We start from the raw sequence: 12,282 nt of genomic DNA on the forward strand, positions 1-12,282 counted from the left end.
CCATTGCCTGAAACCGACTCTGTGCTCAGCTTTATCATCTTGGTTTCGCTGCTTTTTAAAGATAAACTGAAGCCTAGCAGGATTAAGCAGTTTTTCAGAGGTGACATTAGTGGGAATGAGTGGGAACAGGAATTCCAATCTTGATCTTTCTTACAGAACTTGAATATCTTTGTTCTTCACACTGCTGCAGACCGCACTCAGATGCCTGTCACCCTGTGTTCATTTCCTGGAGTAAACAGCCAGGGGTGCAATTGCTGGACCACATGGGAAGGAAATGTTTAGTGTTTTAAAGGGACAGCCATACTGCTTCTCAGCGTGACTGTATCATTTTACACTTCCCTTAGCAGCACCATCAGAAATCTAATTTCTTGGCATACTCACTAACAGTAAAGTTAGTTTTCAATTTAGCTGTTCTAAATCAACATGTGATTATTCTCATTGTATTCCTAATTTGAGTTTCATTAAAGACCAGGAGTTTTGAACGTCTTTTCATGAATTGCTTGTCAAACAGATGTCCTCTTTTGGTGAAATGTCTCTTCATATCTTTTCCACATTTTCTAATTGAATTGTTCCTATTTTTATTGAGTTTTGATAGTCTTTTATACACTCTAAGACTTTTGTCAGATGTGTGACTTGCAAAAAATTTCTCCAAACCCGTACCTGCTTCTCATCCTTAACAGAGGTGTATTTCTTGTAGGAAAATATAGAATTTTTGTAAAATCCAATTTTCTCTTCTTTTATGAATAATATTTTTGCTCTCAACGTGTAAAAAGCCTCCACCAATCCCTAGGACCCAAAGACTTTCTCCTACTTTCTTAAAAATGTTTCAAAATTTGATTTTACACTTAAATGTATGGTCCATTTTGAGTTAATTTTAATATTCGTTAAAAACTCTAGTCCTTTTCTTTCATATTGCTTTTTAAGGTTTGTAAAAATTTAAAAGTGCAGTTGAGTCCCTTGGGACACAAGTTTTTCTTTCTGCTTAAAAAGTTTTTTACTCCTGGTGAAAAAAAGAAAAATAACGAAAGGAAAAAAATGCCTCAAAAGGGCAGACTTGTATGAAACCTTAACAGTGGCCATATTGAAAAAGAAAGAGAGAGAATTGGGAATTCAGAACTCAGGTTTCTTTCCTCTTCTTTGTTACAACTGTGTAGGAAATTGTCCTTAACCTATGCCCATTCCTCCTGATTTCTAACCTTTTCCCCAGCTCTAAATCTGAAAGATTTCAATGATGCATACATTCGATACTTGCAGAAGGTTTTACCAGTCACTTGAAGGGAATGTCTTTTCCATCTGCATATTTCCCAGGCCTTTAGTGCTCTTCAGCACAAAAACGTCTTCTTGCAGGCACCTCACTTTTTATTTTTTATTCTCTGGGTTACCTACTCTGAGCACTCTCCCTTGACCTCAGTTGAGAAGATGAGGTGAGAGCAGTTTAAGGAAAATCACAGTAAACTTTATTTAAAACAAAACAAAACAACAATCAAACTGTTAAGGGGTGAAGAAATTAACAACTTGGAGACATTTCTCACTATTTGAGTCTTTCTCAGGGGAAAAGATGAAATCATTTTTAACCAGTAACTTCACACTAGAGGAATGGGGAGGCGAAATATTGACCCTGGCACTTCAGAAAGCCGGCTCTCTCGTTGACTCTTCCCCTGGTCCTGTCAATCAGTTGTTAAAAGAGTCTCATTCATGGTTCTGAGTAGAGTTTGAATGGGCCTTCCCAGGGCCACCGACATAAAAATTGAATTGTGGAAAAAATTAAACCATCTCACGTCTACAATCATTTTGTACTCCATCAAAATCAGACCACAGAGGCAGATATTATTAAATTAGTCCAGAAGTCATTTGGGGAGACAGGCAACAGAAGGGAGTAGCAAAAGTCCTTTGGACCATGATCTCTGACTATTCATGCAGAAAGGTGGCGGGCAGGTATTGTTTGCTGAGAAAAAAATCTATGGTTATGGATCACAGAGCTTAGATGATCGATTGTATTCTGCTAAAGCATGGAACATTAGGAGTACAGTGGGATCCCATGCTTATGTCTTGTAGAGTTTTCAATCTGTGTGCTTGGAGGCTCTCAGTATTGTTAGCTATCAGGGGTTTTAAGAGATATCCTGTGAAGTAGAAATGGTACTAATTTTGGAATTGATCACTAAGAGAATCTGATGACAGAGTTTTCTTTGTAAAGTATTACTAACCCAAATCAATAAGCTGATTCTGAAACTATTTCTTTCTTTCTTTCTTTTAAGATTGGGCAGCTTATATTCTCCAATATAAAATATAAATGGAAGGGAGCATATAGTTATTCCCATGCTACTGCTGTGTCAACTGAAACTGACCCAAATTTTCAAGTCTTGATCAAAGTTATTGACATAACAAAAACCTTGCAAGGAAACATGTGAGTATCAACATTTACTGAAGAACCTCCATGTAGTAAATAAATAAGAAGAAATACTCAGTAGAGTGAATGCATTTGGAAAGTGTAGGAATGGAGTCAGCAGACAGTAGTATATCAGAGCATTTCCCAGATCTGAAATTCTTTGCTAGAATTGTTCTTTAATGCAAACTTTTGGCCTACTAGGGAAAAGGACCCACTGGTTTTTGACAGACATAAACAAGAATCACGGAACTGCAGTCCAAGGGCAAGAAAAGGCATGAAAGGGCATGCAAACACTCCCCCAATTTAAGGATATTGTGCTCAGGGTGTGGAGAAGGCAATGGCAATCCACTCCAGTGTTCTTGCCTGGAGAATCCCATGGACGGAGGAGCCTGGCGGGCTGCAGTCCTTGGGGTCGCTAGGAGTCGGACACGACCTGAGCGACTTCACGTTCCCTTTTCACTTTCGTGCATTGGAGAAGGAAATGGCAGCCCACTCCAGTGTTCTTGCCTGGAGAATCCCAGGGACAGAGGAGCCTGGTGGGCTGCCGTCTGTGGGGTCGCACCGGGTCCGACACGACTGACGCGACTTGGCGGCGGCGGCGGCGGTGCTCAGGATGGAGGTCTCCAAAACGCCTGTATCTAAGGGCATGCGTTTCACGTGTGCAATGTAAAAATCACCGGTGCGCATCTCACAACAGCTGGTTTTAAGAAGAGAGTGCTGCGAAGGCCCGGGTGAGAAGCATGGACAGAGGCGCTCCCCAGCGTGCCCGGACCCTCCACCTCGCTCGGCTCCGGCAGCGACCTCCCGGGACAGCTGCGTGCCCGCGTCTGCGCGCACGCGCACGCGCACGCGCACGCGCACGCGCACGCCCCGCGGGCGGGCCGACGGCCGTCGTCCAACTGCTGCTCCCGGCGTCGGTTACGGCTGTCCCCTCGGGAAGACGGGAGCGCTCGCTGCGATGCGCAGGGCGGAGCCCCGACGGCCAGCCTGGCCTGGGCGAGGCGGGCTCTGCTGGCAGCCCCTAGAGGCCATCACAGGAACCGGGAGGTGTCTGAGGTAAGGGAGACGCCGAGCCTTCAGCGCTCAGCTGCGGCGCTCTATGCCGGTGTTTCACGCCGGGGAGACCCGTGCCCTGGTCAGGGCAGGGGCGCTCCCCCAGGGCGCCCGGTTCCCGGGCGGCGCTCGCACCAGGCTCACGGGCATCCGCGGGGAGCAGGCTGCCAGAATGCTGCCCCGGCTGCAGGGCCTGCAGTGGGGGCCAGCCGTGAGAGCAGTTAACAGGCGCCGTTCTCGCCGGTGCCTTCTGGGGAGAACGAGCGCCGGAGGGGACTTCTTCCACTGGAGAGCGCTCATCGCAAGAAGTAGCGCAGGTCATTGGAAAATGAGCGGAGACTGAGTGAAGATCTAGCATACATGCTCACGGTTTCACTGATGTCTTCCTATGTAACGTGAAAATATCGGTCAACACGTGTTCAAAGGGCCCTCTTGTCCATGATGAAGTAGCAGACATCTGTTTGTAGTCTGATGTCAAATCATGATTGATTTGCAAGCACAGATGGGGTTTGCACCTAATTAATTGGTTGGTGGGGGTCTGGTAGATTGTCCGACGTGCAGGGGTTTTGTCTGTGGATACTTGTGATTAAGGGGAGTTCACGCCTCTATTCTGGTGAGAGTGTCTAAGGGTGAGTGTTGTGTTTGGAGGGTGTTGAGGTTGTACACAGGCATCAAGTAGTTGGTGATTAGGCGCTTGATGTTTGAGGACTATTTTTACCTGTGCTATTTTCACCCATGAATTTGGGGATTTGTATGTGTTGCATGGTGGATTTTCATATGCGTAACGGCAATGTTAGGAAAAGTAGTGGTGTATTCTAGTTTGGGTGTACAGCCTGTTCTGTGTCCGTGAGGAATGTCGGGTGATAATCTGTGTACTGAGGGCAGCATTTGTGTCCAGGTCTTGTCCGGTTCTGCGGTTTCTGTGTGTGTGGGTTTTCAGGAGCTATCAATGGGGCCATCTATATATATTTTGCTGTGTAGGGGCAAGTCTGTGGCTATTTTTTGGGGCTGGTGGATGTTGTTTATACTCGTGTTTATGTGTTTCTGTATTCTGCAAGATGGGAGGATTAATTCTGTGTGAGAATTTGGGAATGTGGGATAAGCATATGCAGGTAGTGTGGTATGTATTTGAAACAGAGTATATGTATATAGTCATATCTTTGCATATTTGTAGTGTAGTGGATAATTGTGGTTATATTTGGGGCTTATGGAGAGTTGTGTGTATAATGAGCTTGTCTGTATATTCAAGGGGCATGGCCATTTGGAGGAATATTTTCTAGTGCTTTGTATTTCTGTTTTTCAGTAGGCTTATATATTTTGAGAAGTTAGTATGTGTATATCTGATGAGAAGGTGAGGTTTCAGGTTTATACAGGGGAGTTGGTAAATTTCATTTATATATATTAGAAATATGTGATGTGATTATTTGTTAGTATACGCAGATGTATGAGCCGGCTTCTACTAGCTAGGGATCATTTGGTGTATGGAAGTTTTTTCATAAGTGGTTTCCTGGAGATATTTCTATGTGCCTTACTTGTGTATACTGATTTGTATGTGTCCATCATTAGGTGCATGAATTATGAAAGTGTTCATAATGTATGGAGTGCTAGGACGATTGAAATGTATTTCTTTGCAGACTGTTAGGGTGTTTATACATGTGTGTTGTAGTAGGTAATATATTCGTTTATTCAGGGTGAGGATTGATATACATATATAGTGTCCTTCTCTTTATACGTTGGGAGAGAGGTGAGGAGGTTGTATTCTGGAGAGATAGCATAATGGATCTCCAGTGTTCTTGCCTGGAGAATCCCCATGGACAGAGGAGCCTGGTGGGCTATAGTCCATGGTGTCACAAAGAGTCAGACACGACTCAGTGACTAAGCGCAGCATAGCACAGCATTTCATTCTTTATATTCAGAATGGTGCCTTTTCCTTAATATCGTTTTTGGGATAGTTCATCGCTTTTATAGAATGACTTCTATACGTTGATTTTATATCCTGCAACTTTGCTAAATACATTTATGAGTTCTGATGGTTTCTGTTGCCATTGTCACTGTTGTTGTTTTTGAGACTTTAGGATTTTCTACATATATGATCATGTCATCTGCAAATGGAGGCAATTTGACTTCTTCCTTTCTGATTTTAATGCATTTTATTTCTTCGTCTTGCCTAAGTCCTCTGGCTCGGACTTTCAGTGCTATGTTGAATAAATGTGGTGGGTGTGGGCGTTTTTTCTTCTTCCTGATATTAGAGCGAAAGCTTTCTTTTTCTCACTGTTGAGTAATATGTTTGCTGTGGTCTTTTCATATATGCCATTATTGTGGTGAGGTGCAATCCTTCTGTACCCGATTTGCTGAGAGTTTTTGTCATGAAAGAATGTTGAACATTGTCAAATCCTTTTCTGCGTCTATTGAGATGATCATGAGTTTTCCCCCATTTTGTTAATGTAGTGTATTATGTTGATTGATCTGTGTATTTTGAACCATCCTTGCATGCCATGAATAAATCGCACTTTATCATGGAGTAGGATCCTTCTAATTAATTATTCAATTAGCTTTGCTAATATTTTTTGAGGATTTTTGAATCTGTGCTCATTCCAGATATTGTTCTATAATCTTCTTGTAATGTCTTTGTCTGACTTTGATATCAAGGTAATGCTGGCCTTGTAAACTTAATTTAAAAGTGTTCCCTCGTCTCCAGGTGTTTTTGGAGGACTTTGAAAAGGATTGGTGTTAATTCTTTTAATGTTTGGTAAAATTTACCAGTGAAGCCACATGGTCCTGTATTTTCTTTATTTTTACATTATTGATTCTGTCTCCTTATTTGTTACTGGTCTGTTCAGACTTTCTATTTTGTCTCGATTCAGTTTTAATAGGTTGTATGTTTCTAGAATTTATCTGTTTCTTCTAGGTTATCTAATTTGTTGACATAATTATTTATGATAGACTCTAATGATTCTTTTATTCCTGAGGCATCATTTGTATTCCTCCTTTTTCATTTGTGATTTCATTGATTTGTCTCTCTTTCTCCTTAATCTAGCTAACAGTCTGTCACATTAGGGTTTTCAGAAAAACACTACTTAGTTTTGTTTATATTTTCTATTATTTTTCTGTTGTCTAATTCCTTCTGCTAAATGTGAGATGAGTGTTTTCATTTTCTATAGTTCCTTGAGGCATAAAATTAAATTTTTTATTTGAAGTTTTTCTTACCTTTTACTGTATGCATTTATCACTATGAACATCTCCTGTAGTTTTGCTTTTGGCTCATCCCCTAAGTCTTAGTGTGTTGGGTTTCATTTTAGCTTGTCTCAATAGACTTTTTCATTTTCCCTTTGATTTTGTCTTTGACCCATGGTTTTTTAAAAAAATGTTTTATACATCATGTAAATATAATTAAAATTGGTGTATTTTATATATGAGGGTTAAGAAAGTAAATCCTAAGAGTTCTCATCACAAAAGAAACATTTTTTTCTTTTATTTTTATTTTGGATCCATATGAGATGATGTTCACTAACCTTCTTGTGATAATCATTTCCTGATGTATGTAAGTCAAATCATTATGCTGTATGTCTTAAAACTATGCAGTGGTCAATGTCAGTTAAGTCTCAATAAAACCAGAAGTGGGGAAAAGAATGTATGGTTTAGTTTGCACATATTTCTCAATTTTCCTGTTTTCTTGCTCTTAAGGGATTTATTTCATCCTATTGTGGTCAGAAAAGATACCTGAAATTATTTCAAATTTGTTAATTATTAATTAATTCATTAATAATTATTTTGAAACAATATAATTTCAAAAACAAACTATTTAAAGTTGTTAAAACCTGACTGTGGCCTGTTAAGTATCCTGGAGAATGTCGCCTGTGTTTGAGTGTATGTGTGCTGCTGTTTGGTGGTATGTTCAAATATGTCTGTAAGGAGCATGTGATCTCTAGTGTTTTCAAGGCTTGTTTGTTTGTTGATTTTCTATCCATTTTTATAAGGGGATTATTGAAGTTCCTTTCGGGCAGTTTATGCAATCAATTTTTTTCTTTAATTCCAGTATTTGCCTTATACCTTTATGTGCTCTGATGCTGTATGCATATATAATTTTTATATCTTCCTGTTGAAGTGACTCTTTTATTAAAATATAGAGACCTTCTTTTTCTATGGAGACAAGTTTGGACTTAATATCTATTTTCTCTTTTATATGAGTAGCCACGCCTGGTTTCTTTTGCTTAGTATTTACATGCATGGAGTATTTTTTTTCATCCCTTCATTTTGAGCCTATATGTGTCTTTAAATCTAAAATGAGTTTCTTGTATAACTTCCAGTTGGGTCTGTTTTTTTTTTTTTCTTTTTTAAAGCATTCAACCACTGTTTAATCCATTTATATTATTTATCGATCAGTAGGGATTACTCTTACTGTTCAGTTAATTGTCTTCTGTATATTTTGCAGGTGTTTTGTCCTCTTTCTGTCTAGCTTTCTTTCACTGTTGTTTGATGACTTTTTAGTAGTGATTTGCTTTTACCCCTGACTGCATTTTGTTTTCAAGGTTTTGTATCATCTTTACTATCAGTGTTCTGAATTCTCTGATAGGCTCCCTGACTCTTCTTTGTTTGTTTGGTCTAGTGAGTTTTTATAATGTTCCTTCACCTTGTATATTTCTCATCTTTTCATTTTATTTAGTTTGCTGTTTGGTGGCTCGTTGCTTTAGGCTGGAGGGTTCTTCAGTTCAGTTCAGTTCAGTTCAGTTGAGTCGTGTCCGACTCTTTGCGACCCCATGAAGTGCAGTGCGTCAGGCCTCCCTGTCCATCACCAACTACCGGATCTTACTCAAACTCATGTCCATCGAGTCGGTGATGCCATCCAGCCACTCATCCTCTGTTGTCCCCTTCTCCTCCTGCCCCCAGTCCCTCCCAGCATCAGGGTCTTTTCCAGTGAGTCAACTCTTTGCATGAGGTGGCCAAAGTATTGGAGTTTCAGCTTCAGCAACAGTCCTTCCAGTGAACACCCAGGACTGCTCTCCTTTAGGATGGACTGGTTGGATCTCCTTGCAGTCCAAGGGACTCTCAAGAGTCTTCTCCAACACCACAGTTCAAAAGCACCCATTCTTCGACACTCAGCTTTCTTCACAGTCCAACTCTCTCATCCATACATGACCACGGGAAAAACCATAGCCTTGACCAGACGGACCTTTGTTGGCAATGTAATGTCTCTGCTTTTTAATATGCTATCTAGGTTGGTCATAACTTTCCTTTGAAGGAGTAAGCGTCTTTTAATTTCATGGCTGCAATCACCATCTGCAGTGATTTTGGAGCCCCCCAAATAAAGTCTGACACTGTTTCCACAGTTTCACTATCTATTTGCCATGAAGCGATGGGACCAGTTGCCATGATCTTAGTTTTCTGAATGTTGAGCTTTAAACCAACTTTTTCACTCTCCTCTTTCACTTTCATCAAGAGGCTTTTTAGTTCCTGTTCACTCTCTGCCATAAGGGTGGTGTCATCTGCATATCCAAGGTTGTTGATATTTCTCCTGGCAATCTTGATTCCAGCTTGTGCTTCCTCCAGCCCAGCGTTTCTCATAATGTCCTCTGCATATAAGTTAAATAAGCAGGGTGACAATATACAGCCTTGACGTACTCCTTTTCCTATTTGGAACCAGTCTGTTGTTCCATGTCCAGTTCTAACTGTTGTTTCCTGACCTGCATAGAGGTTTCTCAAGAGGCAGGTCAGGTGGTCTGGAATTCCCATCTCTTTCAGAATTTTCCACAGTTTATTGTGATCCACACAGTCAAAGGCTTTGGAATAGTCAATAAAGCAGAAATAGATGTTTTTCTGGAACTCTCTTGCTTGGAGGGTTGTGAAGTGAAGTGAAGTCGCTCAGTCGTGTCCGACTCTTCGCGACCTCGTTGACTGTAGCCTGCCAGGCTCCTCCGTTCATGGGTTTTTCCAGGCAAGGGTACTGGAGTGGGTTGTAGTTCTTCTTAATTGTGGAATCTGGCCGCCATCGTGGGGTTGGACTAGTGTGAAGGTTTCCTGCCTGGGGGGACTTGTGCCTGTGTTCTGTTGGATGGAGCTGGATCGTGTCTCTCTGAAGGGCAGTGCCATTTTCAGTAGTGATTTTGGGGTATCTATGGGTTTGGTATGACTTTGGGCAGCCTATCTGCTAATGTGCGGGATTGTGTTCTTATTTTGCTGAAGGTTTGGCATGGGGCATCCTGCACTGGATCTTGCTGACTCTTAATAAACAAAATTAATAATAAAAGATTGAAAAGCAAAAGTTAAAAACATAGAACGAAGGTTAGACTCTCAAAGGACATTATTGAAAACAAAATATCAAACACAAAAATAAAAAGTACAGAATTTAGTTTTAAAATATGGTGTTTCCTTAATTTTATTTTTAAAAAAGGTAAAAGTGGGCTACAGAAAGGAGTAATAAAGAACCACTTTAGGACAATATGAGAAAAAAAAGAGGGTGGAAAGGAAAAAATAAGAATAAAAAATGGGGAGTGGGGTGTGTATATAGGGCGATAGTGAGAGGAATGTCTGCGTGATTCTTCCTTGTTCCTGCTCCAGTTGATTTGCCTACTCAGAAGGCCCTCCGATATACGTAGGAAGGTCTCTGGACTTGTTGTGGACAGTGTGGAGTCAGTTCGGGCTTAGATCTCCCTTCGCCCCAGCTTGTACTTGCTCTCAAAGTCTACAGAATCCCCTAAAGCACATAGTCTCAGGTTAATTGTGGGATTTTAATCTGCTGCACCTGCCCCTTCTCAGGAGGTTCCCCCTTCTTTGCTTTGCTCAAGCTTCTTTGAATTTTGGCCCACTGCGGCTTTCAAGTCTCTCTCCAGTGTCTGATCCCTGCCCTGACACCGGGGAGTGAAAGCGGCCTCTTTTCTGGGCTGGCTAGCTCAGTTCTGCTGTGGAGAGGGACGGGTACTGCAAGAGCTGCTAGGGTGTGTGGGGAGTGCTCGGTGTATTTGGGCCACAGAGGGTGTCCCCACAGCCTGAGGTGGATGGGGCGCTTCCCAGGGGAGTTGGGCCTGGTGTGTGGGACCCTTGGTGGAGCCAAGCCGATTGGGCTCCCAGCTGGGTCCTGTGGAGGTTGCCTTAGTCTTAGGTGAGTGGTGTGCTTCCCCAGGGGAGTTGATCTTGGGTTATGACACTGCTGGCTGGCTGATCTGAGCCACTCAGGGTTCCAGGAAGATGTGGGTAGTGATCCGCGGCCACTCACAGCTTGGCTGTAGATGTGACCCCTGGGGCCAAGATCCGCGGCCATCACAGCTTGGCTGTAGCTGTGACCCCTGGGACCATTCACAGCTTGGCTGTGGGTGTGACCCCTGGGACCACTCACAGCTTGGCTGTGGATGTGACCCCTGGGACCACTCACAGCTTGGCTGTGGCTGTGACCCCTGGGGCCACTCACAGCTTGGCTGTGGCTGTGACCCTGGGACCACTCACAGCTTGGCTGTGGATGTGACCCCTGGGGCCCCTCACAGCTTGGCTGTAGCTGTGACCCCTGGGACCACTCACAGCTTGGCTGTGGATGTGACCCCTGGGGCCAAGATTGTCGTGTCCTTTGCATTTTGCCTCTGGCAGGTGTGGGCCTGCTTTTCTGCCTCTGGGGCTACAGGCTGCAGCCTGCTCTCCCCTGCTCGCTGTTCCCGAGGGTGCTGTTCTTCGTTCTGTGCGTGCAGGGAGAATCAGAGCGCTGCCTGAGAGCCTTCTCGCAGAAGTGAACTTTGTGTCTAGTGGTCCCAGAGTTCTCCTTGTCCTGCTGTGCTGTGTCACATGAATACCCTTGGAGCATCTTCACAGCACTCAGCCCCAGTCCTTTCCCTGAGGACCAAGCCCCACAGCCAGCCCCCACTTGCTGTAGGCAGATGAGTGTGTGTGAGCTGCTTTTTGGCTGGAAATTGCCATTTGGCACAACCTCTGTGCAGAATTTTCTCCATTCTGCATTATTGTGCTTCCATCTGAGGTTCCTAAGCTCCCCTATAACCCCACCTGTGAGGGGGTTTCCTGTTGCCTGGAAACTTCTCCTCCTTCAGGACCCCCTCCTCAGGATGGAGTCCCAAAATCCTTTGTCTCCCTTTTTGTCTTTATATTTTGCCCTACCTCACTTCAAGTAGATTGGCTTGCCTTTCTGGACTCCTGCAATCCTCTCTCAGGGTTCAGAAGATTTCCTGTGGGAATTGTTCCACATACAGGTTATCTTTTGATGTATTTTCATGGGAGAAGGTAGTTTCCCAGTCCAATTCCAACACCATCTGGAAACCACCCCCTTCTATAGTAAGTTTGGAAATCAAGAAATTTGAAACTTCAAACTTTATTTTGTTTACACATTATTTTGCCTATTCAGACTGTTAGAATTCCATGTGAATTTCAGGATGAATTTTTTATTTTCTAAAAAAAGGAAGGCCTCATTATAATTAGAGACTGTAATCTGTGCATCACTTTTAGTATTGACAGCATTACGTCTTCTAGCCTGTGAACACAAGATGCCTTTACATTTGTTGGCATATTTATTAATTTCTTTCAGCAATATTTTCTAGTTTTCTATATACATGTCTTTTTTCCCCTTGTTAAGTTGTTTCTAGTATTTTACTCTATAGTTCATGATCCTATAAATGGTATTGCTTTCTTAATTTCTTTCTTATGTTTTCCCTTGTTAACGTATAGAGACACAACTGAGTTTTAAATGTTGATTTTATATCTGGCAACTTTTCTAAATTCATTTATTAATTCTAAGGGTGTTTTTTTGTGTGTAATCATAAGGTTTTCATATAATATCGTGTTGTCTGAAAACAAGTATAATTTTATTTTTCCTTTCTGATTTAGATATCTTTTAGTTTTTATCATGTTTT

At 42.2% G+C, this 12,282-nt stretch overlaps 1 protein-coding gene across 1 annotated transcript in view; it reads right to left on the reverse strand.

The window, feature by feature from the left end:
* Nucleotides 1-12,282, reverse strand: part of LOC133048783 (putative serine protease 47) — a 157,186-nt gene that overhangs the window by 31,343 nt on the left and 113,561 nt on the right. The window contains exons 2-3 of the mRNA XM_061132541.1: nt 3,512-3,632; nt 3,159-3,407 (exon numbers count right to left, since the gene is read on the reverse strand). Coding sequence (XP_060988524.1) covers nt 3,159-3,407; nt 3,512-3,632 — 370 coding nt within the window. The remainder of the gene's footprint in view (nt 1-3,158; nt 3,408-3,511; nt 3,633-12,282) is intronic.

The sequence above is a fragment of the Dama dama genome, chromosome 29 (genome assembly GCF_033118175.1).
Source record: "Dama dama isolate Ldn47 chromosome 29, ASM3311817v1, whole genome shotgun sequence".
Classification (NCBI taxonomy): Eukaryota; Metazoa; Chordata; class Mammalia; order Artiodactyla; family Cervidae; genus Dama; species Dama dama.